This window comes from Sorex fumeus, unplaced genomic scaffold (assembly GCF_029834395.1).
Source record: "Sorex fumeus unplaced genomic scaffold, SorFum_2.1 ptg000129l, whole genome shotgun sequence".
In the NCBI taxonomy this organism is placed as follows: Eukaryota; Metazoa; Chordata; class Mammalia; order Eulipotyphla; family Soricidae; genus Sorex; species Sorex fumeus.
Window position 1 is genome coordinate 199,058 of NW_026606186.1, and position 27,409 is coordinate 226,466.

The 27,409-nt window shown below is 41.6% G+C and overlaps 1 protein-coding gene across 1 annotated transcript in view; it reads right to left on the reverse strand.

The window, feature by feature from the left end:
• Nucleotides 1-27,409, reverse strand: part of COL8A1 (collagen type VIII alpha 1 chain) — a 77,769-nt gene continuing 50,360 nt past the window's right edge. Inside the window, 3 exon segments of the mRNA XM_056138692.1 lie at nucleotides 1-1,259; nucleotides 1,261-2,090; nucleotides 4,941-5,259. Coding sequence (XP_055994667.1) covers nucleotides 180-1,259; nucleotides 1,261-2,090; nucleotides 4,941-5,256 — 2,226 coding nt within the window. The 5' untranslated portion in view covers nucleotides 5,257-5,259 and the 3' untranslated portion in view covers nucleotides 1-179.

A 27,409-nucleotide genomic window follows, 5' to 3' on the forward strand; every position in this document is an offset into this window, starting at 1 on the left:
TGCATCTCAGTTTTTATTTTTTATTTGTACACGAGGGTTCAAATTTTCAGTTAAATAGAACTTTTCGACTAAATACAAGTTTTAAAGCAGTTAATTACATTTATCCACCCGATTGTGGTGGCGTGTTCTTTTCTTCTATTAAATCTCTGTGTATTTATTTATTTATGGTGTGTGTGTTTTTACATGGGATACAATAAATATCCTGAAAAGGAGGAGTGGACGTACTGGCCGGCGTAGAGGCCGGCAGCCTGTTCCGAGGGCATCTGGAGGAACACGCGGTCCCCGGGCCTGAGCAGCAGCACGGCGCTCCCAGACGCCTGGTCCAGAAAGCCCTTCTTGTACTCGTCGTACGTGTACATCATGGGCTCGTTGTTCTTGAACAGGGCCACCCACACGTTGCCCCCCTTGCAGTGAACGTGGTAGGCGAAGTAGTAGACCCCGGGCACCTCGCACGTGAAGATGCCCGTCTGCGGGTTGTAGTTCTGCCTGCCGTTGTAGAGCAGCTTGTCGAACTTCACGGGCGCCCCGACGGGTGGGAAGGGCGCGGTCAGCTCAGCGGTGAACGCGGGCATCTCATAGGCGGGACCCCCGGCCTTCCCTTTCTTCGCCCCGTAGGCATGCGGGGGCTTCAGCCCGTCGATCCCAGGCCCCACATCTGGCAGATACTCTCCGTGGGCCGGTGGTGTCGGGGGCATCGCGGCTGGGGGGCCTGGAGGCCCCGGAGGGCCCGGGGGTCCCGGGAGGCCAGGCTGACCTTGAGGGCCCAGGGCCCCTGGCTTCCCTGGGGGGCCGTGCAGCCCGGCCACTCCTGGCTTCCCCACCCCCGGGAACCCGGGGGGCCCGGGGAGGCCTGGCTCCCCTTTGGGGCCTGGAATTCCCGGAGGCCCAATAGGACCACTGGGGCCTGTGATCCCTGGGATGCCCGGGGGCCCCTGTAACCCCTGATCTCCCGGGATGCCGGGTTCTCCCTTTGGTCCGAGAAGCCCTGGGGCCCCCGGGAGACCAGGCAAACCTTTGTGGCCCGCTTCTCCCTTGGGCCCCAACGGGCCTGGCAAGCCCCGCATGCCCGGGGCCCCCACTTCTCCTAGGAATCCAGGCTTCCCCGGGAAGCCTTGAAGCCCTGGCTCCCCCTTGGCCCCCGGGGGGCCCTGGGGCCCCGCAATCCCACCCTCTCCTTTGGGGCCCGGAAAGCCAATAGCGCCGGGAGGGCCCATGGGACCTGGGAGTCCCGGCAGTCCTGGTTCTCCAGGGGGACCCCCCGATCCCAGGGGGGCCTGCGGGTCCTTTTTCCCCTCGGGGCCCCAGAGGCCCTGGCAGACCCCCGATGCCCTTGTCACCTTTGGCTCCGGGGAAGCCTGGTTTCCCAATCCCTGGAATGCCTGGGGGGCCCGGCAGCCCGGGCAGCCCTTGCTCCCCTTTGCCCCCCGGGAATCCTGGCTGACCAGGGAGTCCATCCTGGCCTGGTTTTCCGACTCCGGGCATCCCGGGAGGTCCTTGAACCCCTGGCACCCCAATGGGGCCTTGTGGCCCTGGCTGACCCGGAGGACCAGGCTTTCCCAGGGGTCCCTGGGGGCCGGGGAAGCCTATCACCCCGGGTTTGCCCACGCCGGGCAGGCCTACGGGGCCAGGGGGACCGTGCATCCCGGGAGGCCCCTTCAGGCCCGGCAAACCTGGCATCCCAAAGCCCTTTTCTCCTTTAGGCCCCTGGAGGCCGGGAGGGCCTGGGGGTCCTTTGGGTCCTCGCTCGCCCTTTACACCTGGCTGCCCTGGTAACCCTGGGCCTCCTGGCTTCCCAATGCCTGGAAGTCCATGCGGACCCGGAGGGCCCTGTGGCCCCGGGATGCCCATGGGCCCAATCTCCCCTTTGGGTCCGATTTCACCTTTCGCTCCCGGCATTCCCATGGCGCCAGGCTTTCCCGGCATCCCAGGCATTCCCGGCTTCCCGATTCCTGGGTATCCCTGTGGCCCCGGCTTTCCTTTGGTTCCAGGAATCCCGTGGCCTGGTAAACCGGGGGGCCCAGGTGGTCCTCGGGGGCCAGGCTCTCCTCGGGGACCTTGCTCCCCTCGTAAACTGGCAACTGGTACTTCAGCTGGAAAAGAGAAAAGAGGATGGGAGGGAGGAAGGCGATGGAAAGGAGAGGGAGAGATGGATATTGGTCATTGCTCATGTCAAGAAAGTCATGCCGGTTATTATTTTCTTCCCACAAAGTATTGCTTATTAAGAGGAAAGCCCAGGAAGAATGTGCCCGTCTGCCTCTAATATGTTCTCGGTACATAAAAGACAATCTAGGTAAAAATTTCTTTGCCATGTTTGAGAACTGATCCCTACTGTTGATTATTGGCATTGTTTAATATTTTAAAAAAGAACTGAAAAAAAAAAAAAGAAAGTACCAGATAAACAGTTTCTAAAAGTAGCAGAGAAACAGAATTTAAAGATAATATGATATGTTCGGCATAATCAATTTAGAAAATTCAAAGAAGGATAAAGAAAATCCCAAGTTCCTTATAAGGCCACAACACAGAGTAATAGTGATTTGAAAAGCATTTATATCTCCGAGTTGTAGGGACAAAAGGAACAGGTAGGGTGAGATTAGGAATATGACCCTAAGAAAAGGAATTAGTAGTATTAGGCCAAGATGGTGCCTGATAACCTGGATGGCTGAATATTCTAGATACCAGACACCAGAGGATAATCATTTTAATGTCCCCCCCCCCCCCCCACATTTAATGACTTACATGTTTGGAACACAATAAAGAAATGCTCCTACCCTTCTTTGCTAAATAGGTATGAAAGGTGAAAGATTTTTGCTTTTCTCTGGAATTCTTTTTCATGTGACCCCACCTATATAATCTGCATCTGCTATCTTCCTTTCCCTTCCCTTAAATAAAGCTTCCCTGACTTCTACTACCTTCCTTTCCCTTCAAGTTTTTTCTGGATTCAGTCACTCGATCTCTTGCCCTTATTCTCAATCTTGACCGCTTGAGGACAAGAACCTGAGTGCCTGCTTATACTACAATACTGTGTTCTAGGAATGTGTGTGTGTGTGTGTGTGTGTGTGTGTGTGTGTGTGTGTGTTTGCATATACATGTTTTAAATGTTGGTTTTTATTTTTTCAACTTAATGTTATATTGTATTTTTCTATACTTAGATTTTAATATAAGTTTATAGCAATTATTATTTCCTCTTGTGCTAAAATACATGACATAGGTGAGGTGGACTTAGGGGGTAATTGAAGCACTATTTGTTTTGTGTGTGTCTTAATAACACTCTCCAAATCCATCCTCTAGAGTTTTGAATCGCTTACTGTCAAATAAGCAAATAATGTGCTGTAAGATTTCCTCAAATTCAGATACTAATTCTTTAATAATTTATTTCCCAGTCATAAATTTTATTTTTAAACAGGAGTGAATACAAAATTTTTAGGATACCAAACAGTATGGATTAGGAATTAAGTTGGGATTAAAAGCAGAAAGCTCCTAATTTGGTATTAAAAGAAGAAAGCATTTATACTAAGTCACTTAGGTTATTTGCTTCTGTTTGCTGATAAGTATAATGAAGAAATACACCCCACTATAACATTAGTAATGGATAAGATAGGTATTATGTTTTCTGAAAATGTTAAAATATGAAACACATGTTATTATAATGATTATACTATATTTTGCTGTGGAACACAGCTCTGACTCTCCCATGTTTCTAGCAATAATGGCTAATATTGAGAAACGAAGTTCATGACCCCAAAGCCTTATCATCATGTTCATTCACTGAGCAACTAAAGGAACAAAAAAAGAGAACCATGACCATCACTCATTTCAAATTCCTGAATAGATCTCTGGTACCCATCTGACAAGAAGTACCAAAAGCCAGAACGACCATTCAAGAAAGGGGGGGGGGGGGGAAGAAATGGCCAAGATTAAGTGAAGTATCAATTTCTAAAGAGAAGAAAATTGCATGCTAATAGTTGTGATGGTAACACATCAAAGGCATGCTGTTTTTTGACAGTGCCTTGTGTTGTATCGATACTAAGCAAACATTTTGGACTTGGCTCTGTCCTGTCCTATTCATCAGAGAGCCCTGGTGCTGGCCCCAGGCTTAGGGCCTGGAACATATGAAACATATACTGTTCTTTCCTACTTGGTTGGAAAACTGACTATAAGTAACTCAAAACGTCTTGTGGTGCTTTAGCCCTTAGTACTTAACACTTATGCCATTGATACCATCAACAGTTGTACTTTAGAAATGAAGAGAAGTAAGTCCAAAGAGGTTAGCTAACTAAATCTCTCTCCTTTCTGGCATGCAGACTCCCAAGTCCCCATCTAGTAATTCTGCTGTGACCAGTGGGAGAGGTTCTACTTCTTAAAGAGACTAACCACTTTGGTGAAGTTCCTTTCATGCAAATGCTAGCTTTCCAGATAAGCCAGGTGAATTTATAAGCAATCTCTCACATGACAAGCGTTTGCTAGATGTTAAATAACTAATGAACATTCCTAAAAAGACATGGGGGGGAGTTTCAACTCTCATTTCTAGGCAGTCTATACTTTAGTTACTTGTTGGTTTATTGATGGAATATGGGTAGTAACTTAATATCCCCCAGCATCTGGCCTATAGCCTAATACAAAAATAGAGACCCATTAAGGAGTTGCCAAATATTTGAATAAAGAATGAATAAGCGAATAAACCATTTGTGATTAATATGGTTTGTGTCATTTGATGCTATTATAATAACAAGGCATAGCACAAAATGGTCATTTTCCTTGTATCTTTTTATGGGACTGGAACTTTTCAAGCACAGAGTTTTGAGTATTGTAGGCATGTAATGAAAGCTGGTAATGTATTCTAAATAAAAAAATACCCAAAATTTTAACTTTCCCTCCTGCTGTCAGTTTAGGATTTTGGAAAGCTGCTGTTTTATGACGCAAAACAAAAACACATATGTTACCTTTGCCTTTCTTGGGTGCCACTTCCTTGCCCATTCTTGGCAACGGCTGCATTTCCTTCCTGTACGGGGGTAGATGAGGATACTCTTTGCCATACTGCATGTGAGGCAGCTCCTTGCCCATGCTAAGGCCATCTGCACCCAGAGGCAGATGAGGTACTTGCTGGCCCAGGGGCTGGTATTGTGGAATTTGTGGTGGGATCTGAGGTGGTAGTGGCTTGATCCCATAGTAGGCGCCGGCCTGCACAAGCCTGATGGAGCCCAGGGAAAAGGTAAGGAGCACTCCCAGCAGCTTCGGAGGGGCCGGCAGCACAGCCATCACCTGCAGAGGGAAGAAATGCACCAACATGATGGAATTCAGCAGGAGAGTGAAGTCATCTTTTTTTTTTCTCTTTAATTTTTTTTTAAATTGAATCACTGTGTCACTGTGACATAGTTACAAAGCTTTAATGATTGAGTTTTAACCATACAGTGTTCCAACACCCATCCCTACCCCAGTGTACATTTCCCACCACCAATGTCCCCATATCCCTCCTATCCGTCCTACCACTCCCCCCAGGCAGACACTTTCTCTCTCTCTCTCTCTCTCTCTCTCTCTCTCTCTCTCTCCCTCCTCTCTCTCTCTCTGCATTATTATTTGCAATAAAGATACTGAGAGGCCATCATGTTTAGTCATTTGCACACTTTCAGCATACATCTCCAATCTGGAGCAATCCTTCCAATCATTATTGTCATAAGGTCGCTTCTCTGTCCCAACTATCCTCTTCCCCAGCCCTTGAGGCAGGCTTTCAACTGCGGGAACCAATCTTTTTTAGCAACAGAATGTCACAATGGGAGATGTGAGTGGAACGATCTCTTCACTTGTTCATAAGAAAAAGAAAGTCACTTTTTATTGAAAATAACATGACAAATCGAACACAGAGCAGAGAAAGAGTAGAATTTTTTTTAAGTAAAGTCACTGAGTGCCATAAGAGCTTTAGAGGAGAGATTGCTTGCTGTCCCCAAGTTTTGATTCTTTCTTCACTCACAGTGTTGAATGGAACCCCTGCTTTTTACATGGAATCAAGCTGCACAGGATAAAAGGTTGGATTATAGTTCTAAACATTTCAGGTTTAACAACGGTTCATTCTTTCTCCTCTGCCCCTCCCCAAGGAGTTTAGGTTTACTGAGTTACACCCATCACAGTGCTCCTGAGGCATTCCCATTCCTCTGTGTTTAACTTTAACTTCTCTGTGTTCTGCTTCCCCTCTCTGTTAATCAACTATATCCCCAAATCAGATCCTGTGACTTGGAAGGTCAGATCTCTCTAAGGACTCTGGATTTTGTTTTTGTGAGCGAAATATTGTTTTTCTCTTTCCCTTATGTTCTTTGCATAGTTTACTTTAGAGCAGTGTCCTTTTAATATAGATACAGGAAGACTATGCTATGTTTTTGTAACATGGGAGTTAACTGATTCTGAATAATCTTTACTCCTGGGCATCTTCATATTTACTCAACTTCAGCCTCAGTTGCCCTTGGTTTCTAGCACTCCAAAAGTAGGGTCCCAATGAAGGGACTGGATGGACCTAGGGCAATCTGTAAGCTACCCTGATATCAAAATGGGACAGGTCAAGCGTCATAATACTTAACTATAAGTTAAGGGCATGGTCATGGACAAATTCTGTCATGACCCAAAGAGAAGTGACTTGTCAAGGACCATATTGGAGTTAGGAGTCTGTTGTCTGGGATCTATAACGAGATGTCCCCAGGAGAGCCATCCTATAAGCTTAATATATCTCTTATTGTGTCCATACAAATGACTAGAAATTTATTAAGAAGTAAACCTAAGATGATTGTTTATGGACTAAAGAAAGAAGAAATATGTCCTTGGATGAAATTCCACCCTTGAGCAGATCTCCTAGCAGGAGGAGATCTTTGTCTTAGAAGAGCTTCCCCAGAAGGAAGGGCTTTCATATGTTGATTGTGCTTTCTCACCTGGGTGTAGTTGGACTCTTGACAAGGCTATGAGACTTGCTAGGGAGACCAGAATGGAGGAAGGTAGGAGACAGGAATGAGGAGGCTTATGGGAGTGGGTAAGACTGGAAGGTGGCAGAGGGAGACTTTATTGGAATAAACTGCAACTGATCACCAACCAGCCTGGCCCTTGTTTCCCTTCATCCACCCTTTGCCGTTGGCCATCTGGGGTGAGAAAAGTAACTTCATATCACCAAATGCATTTCTAGAGTGCCGCATTCTTTACTTTGTGAACATACAATAAAGAACCTCTCAGCTAGGCTGACCATGTGACAAATTTCTCAACCACTGTATGTAATTTCAAAGGGTGCACTTTCCAGGACGGATCCTACAGGAGAATGTACAAGTTCTTCTTTCTTCCTGCTGGGTTACTGCCCAAAAAGGACCAGATACCTTGAACCACAAGATGTAAAGTAGACCTGAAGATGGCAGAGCAAGACATACAAGAAACCTCATTCTTGATTGAGTTCTGAAGGGTCATAGTAATTCTTGAGTTTGGAATTTCTTTATGTAAAAGAGAACTAAAGATCAAGTTTTCTTTAAATCACTCTATGTGGGTGTCTCACAGTTACACCAAAACCAATGAATAGGTAAGATTCTCCGAAAGGTGGCGTATTTAGTGCTGTGTCAGGCTTCAGCAGTCAGAACTGAAATTCTGTCCTAAGTGAAAGTTAGTAATTTATAAGGCTTATATCAGGAGCTGGATTTGTTTTAAGAGGGGTCAAACTCAGTGGTGCTGGAGGAAGGGGCTGGGAGGATTGGGCTCACTCCTGACAGATGTTCAGTTATGGTGCTGGATGCATACCAGTCCAGAAGTGCTTAGAGGCACTGTTGGGCCAGGGGCTGAGCATGTAGCACTGTAGCACTGTCCTCCCACTGTTTATCGATTTGCTCGAGCGGGCACCAGTAACGTCTCCATTGTGAGATTTGTTGTTACTGTTTTTGGCATGTTGAATACTCCATGGGGAGCTTGCCAGGCTCTGCCATGTGGGCGTGATACTCTCGGTAGCTTGCCGGGTTCTCCGAGAGGGACAGAGGAATTGAACCTGGGTCGGCTGTGTGCAAGGCAAATGTCCTACCTGCTGTGCTACTGCTCAAGCCCGAGCATATAGGGCAAAGGTTTAAATTAAGAGGCCTTACACTTGAGAGATACCCCTGACCCCAGATGCTGGAATTTTGTCTGCCAGATGTTCTTTGACTCCTTTGGTGTGGTTATAAGTAGATAAGAGGCAAACAATAATGAAAATAAAAACTGCGGAAGGTGACTGAGTTTGAAAGAAGGTACTTCACGTGGAATTCCAAAAATGCCTTTTAAAAATCACTATCTGGGAGGTATGGTGCCACCAACAGGTCAACCTATACCTGTGGAGCGAGTGATTCAGCAGCCTGATTGTGCCTTCAGGCTTCCTGACACCTTAAAATTGCTGCTGTGCCTTTGGCCGGACCCTAACAACTTGGGACCAAGTTTACCAAGAAATTCACTGTCACTGTCACAGTCCTCCCGTTGTTCATCGATTTGCTCGAGTGGGCCCAGGAACATCTCCAATGTGAGACTTGTTGTTACTGTGTTTGGCATATCTAATACGTCATGGGTAGCTTGCCAGGCTTTGCTATACGGGCAAGATACTCTCGGTAGCTTGCCGGGCTCTCTGAGAGGGGCAGAAGAATCGAACTTGGGTTGGCCAGGTTGGCCACTTGCAAGGCAAACCCTCTACCCGCTGTGCTATTGTTCCAGCCCAAGAAATTAAAGGGCCAAAAGTTAGGTATGTGGGAGCCATGCCCACAAACCACCTCGGGCTCAGCTATATTAGCTCATTTATTGGCCTTATCTCAAAGATCCATAGAAAAATCTCAAAAGAGACCAAAAGCTACAGTTAACCTCGGACCCATGCATGGCTGAACAGACTAGAGTAAATCAGAGAGGGGCAAGTTGGCGGTGCCTGCCCAAGCAGAGCCCCCAGCAGCTGCTTGCTACCACAGTCCAAAATCACTGCCATACCCCCAGCCTGACCGTCTCAGGACAGACCTCACCAAGATATAATCTGCTGAAAATTTGGTAATGCGGGTTTTGTGACTGAAATCTCCAGGCTTTCACAGAATTGGGGTGGGCTACCTCCACCCACTTCCCCATACACATGGAAGCACTGACAGTTTCCCCCATGAACCAACACCAGCACCACCCTGTAAACTCTATTACTGGCCTTGTTTCAGAGACCCATAAATAAATCTCAAAAAAGATCAAAAGTCAGAGACACAGAAGTGAGTCCCGGAAGACACCACAGAACCAGAGATCTCTCGAGAACCCATACTAAACCAATTTCACTGGGGTAACCCAGATGGAGCAGGTGCAGTCTTCCTGTCTACTCCATATGGAATCCTGGCGACCAAGAGCTTCCACATGCAAGGCCTAGGTATGTGGGTTCCAGTATTAAATCTCCATGCCTTGTGGAGCAGAAGTGCCAGACTCCCTGTCAGTTCATCAGCCTGGTTGTCATGTCCACAATGTGCCTTGGCATGTCATCTTGCCACACAAACAGACCTGGTCTAGAGACACCCAGTTGAATCCCAAAATGAATTAATGCCCTATAGAAATGTCTCTGGAACTCTACCATTTACAATCTAGAATTCCAGAAGCGCGTGGCTGCAGCAAACCAAGATATTAAAAATGAGTGATGGGCAATAAATGATCTAGCATCTGACCCTGGCAGGCAGGCTTGAATGGTGGTAGGAAAATGCAAGCAAAGCATAATGCCCCAAAGTAGAGAGAATATTGGGGAAATAACCTGCCATGGAGGCAGCAGGATGAAGGCTGGGGTGGGGTGTGTGTGTAGATATACTGAGGACACTGGTGGTGGAAAGTGTGCATTGGTGGAGGTATGGGTTTTCTATCATTGTACAACTGAATCTCAAACATGAAAGCTTTGTAACTGCATCTCATGGTCATTCAATTAAAAAAAAAAGTAATGTAGTGTTCATGCCCAATTCAATCAGCTTAATCAATGGCTGAATAAATAGCAGTACTCCGACATTGAAAAAAAAAAGAAAATCACTATCATATTATGCACAGTCGTGGATACAGTTTATTTCTTTTATTTATATAGGCTAATGTGATACATTTGTAATTTGGTTAATTGGACCTGAAATTCATTAAAATTTATGAATTTATACTCATATAAATTCTTTGTACTCTTATAAAGCAAATTAACTGTATAATAAAGATTCTCATAAGAATAAAATGTTTCTAAGAACTTTAGGGGACCTTTTCAAACTAGAAGAAAGAAAAATAGAAATGGTTTTGATTTGTTTAGAAGACTGGTTTGAAACCATGTCTGTTTGGAAATGCCCAGGATTAAAGATGCAGGACTTTCTAGTGCCCACTAGGGGGCAAGTGTGGGACACAGTGAAGTCTGCTCAGTGACTCCACCCTGCAGTACTCAAACATTACAAGGCATTTTTCACAGCTTCATGAAAAACTGAATCCTAGGTGGAGTGTCATCACAGTTGTGGAGAGAAAGAGAGTGAGTGGGAAAGACAGACTGACAGATACAGAGACACAAAGACAGAAAGAGTCTCAAAAACTTATTGCAAATGTCTTTTGGAAACTATAGTAAACTTGTCTATAAATAATTTTATTTCCTCTCTGCTGCATCTCTTTTACTCTGCCTTACTTAATTCTGGATCATAGTTTTCCACTTCCTAGAAAATGTGCTTTGACTTTGCAACATCCTATTTAAAAGTAATGCCAAGAGTGTGAACAGGCTACTGAGGAATTAGCTAATAAAAAGCACCTAAGAAAATATTTAACAAGACTCTCTACCACAAAATTTACCACCATACTTGTTTTCCAAATATCCCAAACAATCATTTTTCTTCCCAAAGGGAAAGATAAAGAAACATCTGTCAGCAAAATGATTTATAAAGTTTCCTCTATTTCATAAAGCAGAATAGTCTCAAGAACTGTTTACTTCAAGTACTTGTAAATGGAAGAAGATAGAAAGCTATTTTTTCCGGCCATCTGAAAATAAGAAAATTTTACACACCATTTGGAAAGAGTCAAAAATTACTATTGACTTATATGTAATACTAGTTTTATTTTAGGCGGAGAAAATCTGCTATATGAAACTCAGTGATTTTTTTTCTTTTTGCTCTTGTTTGTTTTTTTGACCACATGCATGGTGCTTATGGCTTAATCTTAGCTGTGAGCTCAGGGATCATTCCTTGAGAGCTTGAGGACCATCTGAGGTGTCAGGGATCAAACCCAGGTTGGCTCCTTGTAAGGCAAAGTCCCCCTACCTGATATACTATCTTTCCAGCCTGTTGCTGAACTCAGTGGTAGTTTGAATACTTACCAGAAACAGTGATTGACACAGACATTTACTGAAAACAATGTAGTACAGTCAATGGAAGTCTAATTGTTTTTGGTTTTGTTTTTGCATCACACATGGTTATGCTCAGAACTTCTGGTTTTGTGCTCAGGGAGCATTTGTAGTGGATTCTGAGGGACCATATATGATGCCAGGGATCTTACATAGGTTAGCCGTATGCAAGGCAAATTCCCTACCCACAATACTATCTCTCTCACCCAGGTTAATTATTTTAGTAAGAGTGGCAAATTACTAATGAGGCAAAAAAACTTAAAAAGTATATTTACCTCTCATTTTGATTTTCCAATATCTAAAATTTCTTTTCAGTGCAGCAACATTTCCCATTTATTTCTTCTTACATTTTCTGTAGGTATTCTATGACTTTGTACATGCAATAAACATCCATTTAAGACAAAAATAAATAGTATAAACACTACTGTCCCTTTTTTCACTCAAAGGTCAAGATCTGCAGTCCTTATTTCTCATCTTACTTTTGTGGATCTGAACAGATTTCAGCGTTTTCATTTGTCAAGAGTAAGATTTTATTATTCTGCAAAATCCTATCCCCAGGGCAGCCATTAGAGAGAAAAAGTGTTCTCTCATACCAGATATAAAACTGTGATCCCTGATATAGTATAAACTGGAACTGAATTCCCATCCACTTTAGGGAATGAATGAATTCAGTGATTAAACCCTAAACCTGTGGTGATGCCTGTAATATTAGGCTCCCATGCCTGGTCCAACACACCTCCATCAGTTCAGTGGATGTGTTGGATTAAATTTAATAATCTTTAAACCAGGACGATCTAATGAAACACTGGAAAACTGGAAGGAGACAAAATGCCTGGAAGAAGACCAATTGAATACCGAAGGCCCAGTGGGACTCTACTTACTACAATTATTTCCTCTCGTAGGCTTGGCTTTTCTTTCCCCAAAATCACCTCCCTTGTTCTGCCATCTGCCATTTCGCTGACTCTTTATTTAAATAAACTTTGTTCCCTTTTAACTTGAATATTTATTTAGGGGCCCTGGTTAGAATTTACCGCTTGACTTATCCTTCCTAATTTCCCTCTTGTGCCTGAGGATATTTTTGGTGGTCAAAGTGGTATGGTGGTTCTCCCCAAATCACTCAAAAGTACATCAGATTTGTGTAACACTACCCAACCACCTGGCTAGACGAAGGAACCATGGAATCCCCGCTGAAAAGAAATGGTAGCAGGGGGCATTCCTGTTTCTGTGTGTGTGTGTGTGTGTGTGTGTGTGTGTGTGTGTTATTTTTCCTGAACATCCAGAACACAATCATGCTGGAAATTCTATTTTATTTGTTCTGGGATTTCTATTTGAAACTCTGCATAAGTATATGTGAACCTAAACATATTTATTGTTTGTGGACACTGACCTTTGCCAATCAAGTCAGCTTAGTGATGGGTGTTTGTCATAGAGTAAAAACATTGAAGAAGCAGCCAAATGACCTATACTGAAGTTGAACCTCCTGTGATTCTTCATGTCTCTGACGTGGGGTAAGTCCTTTTCCTTACCTGAGTTTTAGTTTCCTTACCTATAAAATAGAAAATTATAATCTCTATCTCTCCCATGAGTTGTTATAGGGCACAAACAGTAATATGAATTCTTTATAACTTGAAAAGGACTATTCAAATTTATGTGATCATGAATGGAGTATGACAAAAATCTCCAAATGAAGTCAGACAAATCAAAACCCACTGAAATGTCAAACACTTTCAAAGAACATGATTCAAAGTGAAGGTGAGGTTAACTGCAATAATGATACACTTATTATTGCTTTATTTGTATTATTACTAACATAAATACAACAATAATATCCATGGAAATGTGCTTGCTAAAAAATGGCCAAAAAAATGTACAGCTGAACTAAGACAATACATTCTGGTTTGAGAGTTGCCAGTCCTAATCATGTTAGACAGCTCCCCATGGTTCTTTATTTGAGCAGAACTGCTGAGAATTTCCATTTCCTTGGTGACCTGTAATGCATGTAGCATAAAAATGTAATATTGATTATTTTAGATGGTCCTCAACACTATTTGTACATTTTCCTCATGAAATTTTGGTTTGTGACCCAAAGGAATGCTTAAATATTTGAAACCTTAACCTTGTCCTTAATTCAAATACCCCAATTTGCCTGGACTAACAGTATGCCTGTGTTAGAATGCATATATGTGTGCAAGAGTGTCCTTACTGTAAGATCTCGTCTCTCCTCTGCTTCTGAGAGGTTTTCCTCTGTGCTTTCTACTTACTCCCTTGCATAAACTTTCTCCTTTCTCAGGGTTTCAGATTTTCACACCTGGAATAAGGGAAAACCTTGCAGAATTATCCTTTCCAACATTCAGCAGAATTGTCTTCTTAGATGTCCAAGATTTTCCAAGAAAATACTCTCTTGATAATATTCCTCAGGGCAATCAATTATTTTGGTAAGGGTATTTCTTCATCAACCTACTGTTTGTCTGCAAAATTACTCTGGCTGCTGGAGATATGGTTGGAAATTTGAGAGATGAGATCCCTAATCTTCTTGAACTTTCTTGTGGTGTGCTGGACAGGTAGCAACCAAGTTTAAAAAGGTTTTAAAAATTTCACTGTTGATTATTAGGAAAAACAGCAAAGTAGGGCAACTGGTGAGAGAGAAAGACAAGGTGGAAGGCAGTGTTTGCCAAGGGAATAGGGTAAAAACTCTTTGAGGCAGTAAATTCTGCAGAGATGTGAAGTACTGGGGTCACACCCACCAACTGGCCCCCTGGCGCAGTGTAATCCCATCAACGGCCAAGACCCAGAGACTATAAAACCCAGCTCCCGGAAACGTGCGGCCGCATTTCATCCTATTATCTCATTCTTACTTTGGACAAACTGGCCGGCTACCTATTGTAACCTGCCCACACGGCAGAGTCTAGCAAACTCCCCGTGGTGTACCCAATATGCCAAATACCAGTAACAATGATGGGTCTCATTCTTCTTACCCTGAAAGAGCCTTGAATGTGGCATTTTTAAAAAAAAAATCTCAGAGCTAGGATGAAGGAGACGTTACTGGGGCCTGCTCGAGGCAATCAAAGAACAACAGGATGGTCGTGATCGTGATTGTGAAGTACTGGAGCTTAGAGTTCAGTCAAAATATCTACTATCAAGAAAAGAGAAACTTACCCTCTGAAGATATCTCCCCCAAAGAGAAACTTTTCTTATAGACTTTTACATTGGAGCGATAGCACAGTGGGTAGGGCGTTTGCCTTGCACGCTGCCAACATGGCTGACCAAAATTCCATTCCTCCGCCCCTCTTGGAGAGCCTGGCAAGCTACCAGAGTATCTCGCCTGCACGGCAGAGCCTGGCAAGCTACCCCTGACATATTCAACATGCCAAACACAGTAGCAACAAGTCTCACATGGAGACGTTACTGGGCCCACTCAAGCAAATCGATGAACAATGGGAGGACTGTGACCGTGATCTATGAGATGTATATTCCTTCCTTCATCACCTTGGTGACAACAGCACCCTAATTCTTTTAAGCGAACTTTCAGAAACCTTTATCCTTTGTAAGAACATATATTGGACTCTGGTAAGCCAGAGGAGTGCTTCAATAATCTTTCAGACCAGGACTGGGAAAAGCCAATAATTGAACATGAAAATAGCATCAGAGGCTGGGTGGGTGGGGGTGGTGGTGAACACTGAATATGAATAATAGTAGCTACATTTTCCAGTACTCACTTTATGTTAGCACAACAAGCATTAATTCAGATATGCCATGTGATTAGGTCTATACTCACCATAAATTTTTTAACTGAAATTTAATTAATTTAATTTAATTAATCTAAAACCCCTTAATTGCTCTTCATTCTCTCGAGATGGTTAGGTGACCCTAGCCTGCTGTCAGTGATGTTTAGCAGTGTAGGCTTGACTGTTTGGTGCTCAGGCCTGGAGGTACTTGGGGGCTAGCAGGCTATCTCTGGTGATACCCAGGCATGCCACATGATGCTAGAGATCAAATTCAGAGTCTAGCACACACTAGGTATGTGCTATACTACCTGTGATCTCTCCCCAGGCCCTTGATTTCTTTCTGGAGTTGTCAATTTATTAGCTAAGTAGTCATTCCATTTGATTTTATAAGGTGCAGATTTAATTGTTCTGTTATTTTCTCCATCTTATTTTTCAAATGGGCTGGAGCAATATCACAGCAGGTAAGGCATTTGCCTTGCACGTGACCAACCTGGGTTTGATTCCTCCATCCTTCTTGGAAAGCCCAACAAGGTACTGAGAGTATCCCACCTGCACGGCTGAGCCTGGCAAGCTACCTGTGGTGTATTTGATATGCCAAAAACGGTAACAAGTCTCACAATGAAGACGTTACTGGTGCCCACTCGAACAAATGGATGAACAATGGGAAGACAGTGCTACAGTGCTATTTTTCAAATATCAAGACCATATTTTTTAGTGAGAATAAAGAATTACTCTGATGCATAGGAGAGATCTTGGATTGTATTATCTAATGGGCTAGGAATAAAAACTTGAATGGTATTAATAAACTCAGTAAGTCATTGAGATGAAACCTAAAGAAATCAGTCTATGAGGGGCTGGAACAACAGTACCGTGGGTAAAATCTTGCGCATGGTCGACCTGGGTTCTATCCCCAGCATCGCATATGGTTTCCTGAGTTTGCTAAGAGTGATTCCTGAGTGCAGATCCAGGAGTAACCCCTGAGCACTGTTGGGTGTGGTCCAGAAAACAAAATACCAGAATATACAGAAAAGAAAAGAAATCATCTAAACAGATGTTTACCTGTCAATCCAGTGGAGGCAATGGACAAGACCACACAGTAGCCACTAGTTTAGTCCACCTGCACATTTGGACCTACTAGAACTTGATGCAAATATAAAACAGAATGTAGACTAAATGCATTTGCAGATGAATCCTAAATTCTGTTATAATTATGAGCAGTCAATCACCTCAATTTCAGCTCTGTTCATCTCTGACCTTATGAGATGAACAGAGCTTAACTAGATTGTGGCTCATCCCTAGAAAGGGGCCACTCACATAACAACTGCAGCAGGGTGGCCAGATGTCACATTCCAAAAGTTCCCTGGAAGAGATTTTATATCATTTCTCAGTGACCAGGATTTGATAGACCTATTTTCCTAGTGTCTAATTTGGATCTTCTTTTACTGCATTTTAAACTCATGTTTTCTTTTTCATACTCTAAAGAGGTGAGAAACATCTGGGGGACATTTTTATGATAATGATAGCTCACATGTATCCTACAATTTTCTTCTTTTGTTTTTCTAAAGGGAGTCATGTCTGCTGCCAGGTAGTTTATAAATTATTTGAGGGAAACCTCTAAAGGAAAGTTTGTAAATTGGAATTCTTTGTTTTCTTTCCACAATATGAAAATATTATTATTCTTAGAGTACAGTGTGCCTGAGTTCTAGTCCTTATTTTGCAGGGGAGCTCCCAAGCAGTGATGAGAAGGCAGGGGACCACTCCCTGGGAAACCTGATTTCCTAGGGCATGTGGTTCAGTGCCAGGTCTCAGTGATGTGACACTGATTGGATCCTTTGGTGCTGAGGGCCATCAAGGCTATCTTGACAGTGTTCAGAGGTCTCCAGGCCTATACCCAGAGATGCTGAGGGCCAGAGTGTGTCAGGGACCAAAGTTGAGAACATATGCATGCAAGAATATGGTCCTGGTCCTTAGCTTATGGCTCCAGCCCTTAAATTCTAGTTCTGATGTAAGCAAGTTACCTATCCTGTCTGGGCATCAGTTCCCCATTTGCCTATGGTTTCAAGATCTTTCTGGTTCTATAATTTTATAGTTCTGGCAAATATGAACAGAATTTCCACAACCTCACTGAAGGGTCCTTTCATGAATGAAAACCATAAAGTTATACCAGTATCACATTCTTAGTTACTCTTTAAATGCAAATCTTTCCCTTCCTATAGTTGAAGATGAAAGAAGTTAAGTTTCAGCAGAGTTTCTGTAAGTGTTCCTTTAATGAAACATGGTGTACCTAAATTTTAAGTCAGGGATATAAGAAATAGATTAGAAATAGAAATAAATTAGAAATAAGATTTAACGAGGAATAGGAGGGTAATTTTTAACTTAAAAAACAACATGCAGGGGCTGGAACAATAGAACAGCGGGTAGGGCTTTTGCCTTGCATGCGGCCAACCCGGGTTCGATTCCCAGCATGCCATATGGTCCCCTGAGCACCGCCAGGGGTAATTCCTGAATGTAGAGCCAGGAGTGACCCCTGTGCATAGCCGGGTGTGACCCAAAAAGAACCCCCCCCCAAAAAAATACCCTCAACCACCTCAAAAGGAAAAGGAAAAAAAATAATAACATGCAGGGGCCAGAGTGATAGTATTGCAGGTAGGGTGTTTGTCTTGAGTGGTTGACCTGGATTCAATCCCTGGCATCCCATAATGTCCCCAAGAACTGCGAGGAAAAATTCCTGAGTGGAGAGACAGGAGTAACTCCTGAGCATCGCTGGGTGACACCAAAACAAACAATAAAATGGAAAGTCATTGAGAAATATTTTATTTTTTTAAAAATTTTTTGGTCACACCCGGCTGTGCACAGGGGTTACTCCTGGCTTTGCACTCAGGAATTACTCCTAGCAGTACTCAGAGGACCATATGGGATGCTGGGAATCAAACTGGGTCTGCCATGTGCAAGGCAAATGCCTTATCTGCTGCCTTACCTGCTGTACTATCAAACTATCACTCCAGCCCCTGAGAAATATTTTAAAAGTAAAGTGCTACAATGATGCCCATACTAGAAACCAAACACAAATCTCTTCTAACTCAAATCAGTTTATCACTGTAATATATATGATTAATCCAAAAGCCTGAAGTTTTTGAAGAATTGGTGAAATGAAATAAAGGAGGTGAGACTTCTTGCACTCCTAGGAAAAATAAAGAACTTTGGAGTTGCTGATACAGTAGTTGCAGACCTAGTAGCAGAAGGTTGAGGACTTGGAGACACTAAATTTTCTATGACTTTAGTGACATCTTCCCCTACGGAGGTCAAGACCCATTTGACTGCCAGGAGCTGTGTGACAGGATTCTAAATTCCAGACATTTTAGCAGATGGAGCATAGAAGGCAGAGAGTCCTCTGCAGCTACCAGAGCATTAGCTTCTAAAATTGGCCTAGACACACAGGCAGAGGGACAATTGGCAGAGTTTCCTCCTCCCATCCAGGCAAAACTGTCTAAATTATGAACTAAAGAAAATGCCTGCAAGTGAGCCTGAAATACAGATCTGAGGAACACAATTATAAAGATTAGACAGAGAATGGATCACAGGAGGAAAAGGGCAGTAAAGGATTAATACTTAGGCTGGTCCTCCCCACCCAGGACAGAAATGGAAGGAAAACTGATATATTCTCCCCTGCCTCTCACATAAACATATCAACAACCTGAAAAATATATCAATAACCACATTAACTCCTACTGAGAAAACAAAACAAATGCCAGAAAGGTTAAATTTGTTTCTAAAATAGAATGAATGAGAAAAAAATTCTTAAACAATCCCTTATAATGGCATAACAACAGAAAGTCGAACAGACAAAAAATTTAGAGTGACTTATTAAGAAGTCAATGTATATTAAATGAGTTAAGAAAAGGAATTTATGAATAGAGGAAATTCTTCACTAAAAAATAAAACTAGAGAAACCTTTCAGAGCTGCTTCCCATGAAATATGCAGAAAATGAAATAATAGCCTGCTTAGAAAGCATAACAAACACTCTCAATTCTGAAGAGAAAAGAGTACGTTAAACTGAAGATAAAATTCTGGTAGTGAATCAAGTGGAAGAGGGTAGAGAAGTAAGATTTGTAACAAATGAAGAAATCCTTTGAGACCCATCTGTCTCCATTAGAAAATATAAAGGTGATGGGTATACTAGGGATGAAGACAGAGGCTATTCAAAGAAATTAGATTGAAAAATCCCCCAAATCTAAAAATAATTAATCAAAGAAATACAGCAAGCGGACAGAACACTCACATTCAAGTTTAAAAAGATATACACCAATACACATTATTGTTAATAAATCAAGTCAGCAATAAAAGAGCAAATCTCAAATGCTGCTACGAAGAATACAAAACACGAAAAATCATTCCTATCAGATCACAATCGGATTTCTCAGCAGACACTTTGAAAACTAGGATTGACACTCACCAAATATAAAAGTTAAAAACTTCCTTCTATGAATGCTTTATTCTGAAAAATTGTTATTTCATGTATGTTGGAGACATAAAATCTTTTGCAGATGAAGAAAATAAAACGGGGTTTACCTCCAACAAATTGACCTAACAGCAATGTTGAAAAAGTTTTTTTACAAGGGCAAGAGAAAAAAAGCAAAAGAATATAAAACCTTGAGTATAGTGATAAATTGTAATACAGAATCAGAATATAAACAAGGATTAAAGTAAGACAAAAACATAGAAGGAGATGAAGAATAGGACAGAATCTATTTAGACTAAAGATTATAAGTTTGAAATGGCACAAAAAAGACTATATTGGGTATAGAATGACCAATTCAAATCTCAGGATTCTCACAAAGCAAAAATTTGGATCAGAGACACTAAAAAAAAGGAAGAAATTGAGAGAATGAGTAGGGAAAATAACAATTAAAAGAAAATCAGATTTATGTGGACGGGAAGTGTGTCTGTCACAGAAGCAGGCGGGGGGGGGGGGGTGGGGAGGTGGTGAGAAGGAAACTGGGGCATTGGTGGAGAGTAGTGGGCACTGTTGAAGGGATTAATGTTGGATCGTTGTACACCTGAAACTCAATCATAAATATCTTTGTAAGCTTGTGATTCACAGTGACCAAATTAAAAAGAATCTTTAAAAGAAAAATAAATCGGATTCTTATAAAAAATGCAAAGCAATTAGAAAACAAAAACTTACAATGGCAAAAATTAAATCCAATATATATACAGTTAATGTTAAAGGTAAAAAAGGTAAAGGCCCTCCCGTTGATCGTCGATTTGGTCGAGCGGGCCCAGTAACGTCTCCATTGGAGACTTTGTTGTTACTGTGTTTGGCATATCGAATACGTCACGGGGAGCTTGCCAGGCCCTGCCGTGCGGGCAAGATACTCTCGGTAGCTTGCCGGGCTCTCCGAGAGGGGCAGAGGAATCAAACTCAGGTCGGCCATGTTGGCCGCTTGTAAGGCGAACGCCCTACCGCTGTGCTATTGCTCCAGCCCTCTCGGAGAGCCCGGCAAGCTACCGAGAGTATTCGATATGCCAGACACAGTAACAGTTAATGTTAAATGTGAAAAATCAAATTCATCAATGAAAAGAGTGCAGTTGTATGGATAAAATGGCAGGCCAAGCAGGTTATTTGACTTATCTATGGAATAGAGAGAGATGCAAAACAAAGGAATAAACATTAATTTTGGGGGGTGGGCATACAGTGCGCAGGGATGACTCCTGGCTCTGCAGTCAGAGATCACTCCTGATTGTGCTCAGGGAAACTTATGAGGTGTTGGGGATTAAACCTGGGTGACCTGTGTGCTAGGCAAGCACTCCACTCGCTGTACTATCACTCTCGGCTCTGGGAATAGACAGTGAACAGTGACAAACACTTGGTCTTAATCACAAAAACTGAAAGCAAAACAAAACAAAAAAACCTACCAAAAATAGCAGGCTACATCTATACTATGCCCACAAAAAAACTACTGATCTTAAGAAAATCATAGTTTCATAGTGAAAAGCTAAAGATAGCCTGGGACTTCTATCCTGAAAGAGGACTTGTGGTATTTATATCCAAAATAATAGCACTCAATTACCAACATAGATGTGTCTTGCTTTCTGAGACAACATGGCTGGAACTTGGGGTGATTAGGCTAAAAAAATGCCAGGAAAGATAAATTATCTTTTTTACTCGCAAGTGAAATACAAACAAGAACAAATGAACTGGCAAACACAACAAAAATAATTTTTAGATTTTGAAAAATCTGGTGATGGGGCTGGAGTCATAGTGTAGCCAGTAGGGCACTTGCCTTGCACACGGCCGACCCGGGTTTGATTCCCAGTATCCCACATAGTCTCCCCGGCACTGCCAGGAGTAACTCCTGAGTGCATGAGCCAGGTGTGCTTTGCCCGGTGTGACTCAAAAAGGAAAAGAAATCTGGTGATTTCTAAAGGGAAATGCTGAGGGACTTGGAGAAATGGATGGATGGTACTGGGACTTGGTGGCAGCTGCAGTAAGATTTATTTAGGCAAATGGTTGTGATGCTGTACTCCTGAAACATTATAGCTTTGTAAAAAATGGGAGAAAAATAAAATTTAGTGAAATATATATGTACACATGCATATATATGTATATATATATATATATATATATATATATATATAATTAGTGAATTGGTGAGGTAGTACAGAGGCTAAGTTTCTTTTCCTGCATGAATTTGGCCTTGGATTTTCAGCTCCACATAGGGTCTTCTGAAAACTTTCTAGAGTGTCTCATAAGTACAGAGCGAGGAATTACCCCTTGAACACCACCTAAAATGGCCTCCAAATAAAAAAGATAATTAAAAACACTTGTAATTAGGACAAGAAAATAAGCAACAGTCTTCATTTACAAATATTTATAAAGGGTTACAGAGAAATCTCATTTTCAGCAAATTCAGATTATAATTATGGTTTATTTGCTTACGTAAGCAGAAATGAGTAATTATTCCTTAAAAATTGCAAGTACATGCATTGTTTTTAAAAGTATGAAATATTTAAGCTCTCAAGAAGATAAATTAATAGTGCTGAAAAAGTTCTAGTGATTCATCATGAATGTCAGAAAATGTCTGAAGAGTTTTTAATTCTTATCTTAGAATACATGCAGAGATGGAACTCATTATCCAAGTAAAATGAAGCCAAGTTGGAAAAATTAGAAATATTCTTCCTATAGTCTCTTAATATTTAATATAGAAAGAATGGCTGAAATTTAAGCCTTTTAATACCTATTAAGGCAAAAGATTGGAGAAAGAAGCACTGTAAGGCAGTAGGGCAGAGGCTGGAATTAATAGGAGGAAAATTATTTTTCTCAGAAATGTTGATTTGATTTGAAATTAGATGAGTGAAAATAATATGTTGAATTATGAGTGTAAATAAATTGGAACAGAATGACTAAAAGGGTTAAAAAATTCTATAATGTGCAAGTTCAAAAATTCTTCCAAATCATCCAGTAAGCACTTATGCAGAAATGATAAATGAATAAAACATGCAACTTGGGAAGGAGAGGTAGGTAGTGAATTATCGCATCATAACCATATTTTTATGTTCTGTAATGTTTACTTTGTAAGAAAAATTGAAGAGCTAAAATTCAGAGGCAGCTCTAAAGTAAAACACGTGACATGAAGCCGTCCTTAGAATCATATCCTCCTGGGCAAGAGAGATAGTACAGAGAATAGGACTCCATCTACTTGGGCTAGATCCCTGGTACTTCATACAGCCCCCTGAGACTTGAAGGGAGTTATCCTTGAACTCAGAGCCAGCAGTGGTCCCTGAATACCTCTGGGTCTGGCTCCAAATTCAACAAAAACAACAAATAATTTGATCCTCCTCACTCCATTGGGCTTGTGATATAAATCATGTACAATTCCTTTCTGGTATCACCCAAGAAAAGCTGGAGAACTGCTGATCAACTATCATTTTGCCTTTTCTGAATTAGTTCATTTTTGTAAGGAACACAATATAAAAAATGTTTTCAGGCCTTCTCGAGTAATAGGGAAATAGGGAAATTTTATATAATGCAATACATTGAGCAAGGCCAAAAATATTGATCTAGAGCAAACAGTTATAATGTATTATATGAAACATAAATTTCTTAGAACACTTCTTTACCAGTGTTTTTTCTGTTTGCTTGTTTGTTTGTTTGTTTTAGATTTCATTCTGAACTCATGTTTGTACAAAGGGGATGACATGTTAATTTAACCAAACATGACTTAACTATGCCCTTGTCATGTATGCAGATAAAACTTGGCAGTTGTGGAACCAGTCCTTTATAAATGTGAATGAATTTTAAAAAAAGTAAAGTGATAAGATTATATTCATTCCCAGAACACACAAGGTATAGAGACTAAACCAAATTGGGCAAAATGGCAAAGGTACTTATTTCCCCAGTGACCCTTAGACTAGGTCCTGAGACTTAGGAGTGTTTGGTTCTGGGCAATTTCTAGGTATGGGCGGGAAGGGCTGGAGGATTTAGGGCTGCTTTTATATCTTCCAGTTTTCCCTGAGGAAGTAAGTTGTCTTAGAACAACTTGTCTTTTTTCCTTTATTCTATTTCTATGCAACTTTTAGAGATTAAGTGAAACTCAAATGAATTGGTGTTTTTTCTGCTAAAAAAATTGGTGTTTAACTTTTCTGTTAAAGTTCTGATGAAGTTCTTAGTATTGAGAAAAGCTGGTAAGGTAAAGGTAAAGGTAAAGGCCCTCCCGTTGATCGTCGATTTGCTCGAGCGGGCCCAGTAACGTCTCCATTGGAGACTTTGTTGTTACTGTGTCTGGCATATCGAATACTCTCAGTAGCTTGCCGGGCTCTCCGAGAGGGGCGGAGGAATCGAACTCGGGTCGGCCATGTTGGCCGCTTGTAAGGCGAACGCCCTACCCGCTGTGCTATCGCTCCAGCTGAATGATGACATATTTGGACATCATTGCTTAGCCAGTTTGGACACTTACAGACAACAGGAAGGAGAACCCTTTGTCATCGTGAGTTTTCCTAGGTTGGTGATGTGGAAAGACTGAAAAGCATGAGAAAGTCCTTTTCTCTACACATTCTGACTGACACAAAGTACGTTATGTGTATGTTTAGAAGATCAAATGAGGAAGCCAGCTTCCTGTGCTAGCGTTTTCTTTTCATTCTCCGACTGTTATGGCAGTATTCTTTTCCTTTTGGTACTTTTATACCAAACTGAAACTGAAACAACAGAATTTACCCAAACAAAAGAACAAGTCTTTTATATTTTCCATATAGTAAAATAGTTATTAATAAAAATTTTTATGTGGATACATATGGCTTTCCCAAATCCCTCAACCCATCCATAAAAATTGCACAGAGCAAATTTCTAGAAAGAACAATGCTATTAAAGTTGTAATACCTAGTCCTGGAAATTTCTGATTTATTGAAAATTAAAACAAAATATTTTGATTTATAAAGTGTGAATTTGTGCTTCCTTTGTTTCATATTTCAAGAATAATGGAAATTATCATTTCACAGAATTTTGCTCACAAGTGAATAAGTGAACTTAAATTAAAAAATGTAGTTCTATAGCTGGGACTAAGCCTAAAACACCAAGTTGTGATGAATTGTTAGCCACAGAGAGGACAGTCTTTAAAATTCACCACTTGTCAATTACAGCTCCATTTAAATAATTAGCCTGTGTGGTAACATCCTGTTTTCAAGGAGCAAAGCACTTCAAGGAACACAGCTCTCTTAGTATTGGAAATCCTGGCTCTTTAAGGTGTGGAATTTATTTTGAGGGAGCAAGAGATGGATGTTCTGTCTGGGAGGAAAAAAAATAAGATTTTCACAGTTAATCCACTGAACATTTTTCAGAGAACATGGAAGTAGAGAAGGAAATGACAAAGGATGATGTAATAAAATGCCAGCTTGTAGCGCTATAAGGAAGCTAGGAATGTGTAACAGAATTCGGTTTTTATGAGCAAATCTTGTTTCAAGGCACAAGAATTCACAAAAACACAAAATAACTCCTGATGAATGAATATGCATCACAGATAATCTTGGGATCTAATAGGAAAAAGAATTGTAGATGAAAGACTTGGGTATAGTCACATCTCAGTCAGGGCTGCTTGTGTACTTTTCAGGGATTGTCTTCCCTAAACGTTAAAATGATGGAGGTGAATAATTGAGCTTGAGGAGAGACCAAATACCAGGAGGAAGCAGAAAGGCAGGAAATGAGTGGATCTTATAGACTAGGGTTTTTGGCAAACTGGCAGTATTTGGCCCTTCAGGGGGACTGTTGAATAGTTGATGCACTGCTCATTTGAGTACCTGGTTTGAGCATATCTCCCAATATTTCAAAAGAATTGCAAGCTGGGATATTTCGTGAAAACTCTTCATTTTGTTGCTTCAGTCCTTTGAACTATCTTAATAGCTATTGATCATCATCATCATCATCTTCTTCTTCTTCTTTTTTTTTATCACTCTCTAGTTGGAAAAAAAAGTATCTTGTAGAAAGGTTCCAGCATTTAAGCTTTGCCAGATGGATTTTTAACATCTCCTTCTAAAATACTGCCTGGGAGATTTCCATGCTCCTATTTGCTTACATTTTTAAATCTGGGTATTGCTCATGTTCTGTTGTGGTACTAATTTAATTTAATCACTCAATTTAACAATCTTTTACAGAAAGTTTTAGGTACTACAATGTTTGTTGATGGAATTAAATTAAAAACAACTGCAAATTTTAGAAATCTTGAGAAGTTTCCTGTCACTATTGAAAATGGTCTTAATCTAGTGGAAGGACTTCAATGAAGATACAATAAACTAACCTGGATAGGTGGGCAGGGGGATTTAGTTAGACAGACACAGGGTTCGGGAGGGACAGCATTAGAACTAAAGAACAATGAGTAAGGGGGAATTGTTCAGTAGAGGAATAAGGAGTGGAGTATATTTATTACCCTTTGTTAAAATGATCTAAAAGACAATTGTAGCAAATAAACTCCTGAGGCTGGAAAAATAGTACAGCAGACATATAGTATCTGTACACTTGTTTTGTATGAAGCTACTTTGGGTTTGATCACTGGTATCTAGTATGGTCCCCCAAGCATTCTTTGGAGTAATTTCTGAGTGCAGAGCAGGAGTAATCCCTGAGCATTTCTGGGCTTGGCCCAAAAACAAAAACAGAAAAGAAACCCCCAAAACAACAATTCTCCCGCTCCCCCCTCCCCTGCCCCAAATTTCAAGACATTGTCAGATAAAAGAGTTAAAGAGAAACTAAGATGATAAAGTAGTAATAATTCTGAGCTAACCTGCCTGAATTAAATTCTGACTCTATCACTGACTAGCCTTGTGGTCTTAGGTATGTTATCGAATGCCTCTGTGCCTTGGTGTCCTTACAATTAAATGTTAGTAGTAAAATTACCTATCCTATATAGTTGTTGAGATTAAGAAGGTTGGTCAAGTAAGAAAGAACAGACGGGGTTTTGATGCCACCAGCAGGTCAATCTGTACCTGATGGCGCCTTCAGACTTCCAGATACCCCAAAATTGCTGCTGTGCCTTTGGCCAGACCCCAAAAACTTGGGGCAAAGTTTACCAAGAAAGTAAAAGGCCAAAAGTTAGGTATGTGGGAAACACACCCATAAACCACCTCCGTCTCAGCTATATAATTAGAGGCATGCCTCTCTGGTTTTTAATTGAACTGCTTAATGGCCATGATCCCAGAGACTCAAAAACAAATCTCAAAACCCAACGACTTTTGGCAGAAATGCATCTGGTCCCTGTAGTAGGTTACCGGTGCTGGGCCAACCCAGATGGGAATAGGTTTCGTGCCTTGCCCTGTTCCTCTGGGCGGCCTGGTGGCTGCCATTCTTCAGAAGCCACTGGATAGTCAGGTTTGGGCCCCCAGTGAAGAGACACGCAGGGCCTCACGGGATGGGGGTGGAGCTGGTCCTGTCCTCCCCACCCCAACGAGACCCCAAGTCATTGCCCATGAACAACCTCTCTGGCTCCTGATCAAGCTGCTTAACGGCCATGATCCCAGAGACTCAGGAGCAAATCTCGAAACCCAGTGGCTTTTGGCAGAAATCCCTCCAGATTTAAGTGTTAAAATTTTGGAATTTCAAAATCACATGGTCCTACTGCAGCCACGCGACATCATAAATTATTCATAACCAGAAATAGAACAAAAATTGTCTACTGTTGCCTTTTCAGCAGATCTGAGTGTTGGGGTAAAATCTCAAATAATAATGGTGGGTGTCGTGACGAAATATTGAATGTGATCAAAGTAGAGAGAGAATAATGTGGATATCATCTGCCCCACAGGTAGGGGGAGGGTGTGGGATGGGGGTATACTGGGGTTTTTGGTGGTGGAGAATGGGGACTGGTGAAGGTACGGGTG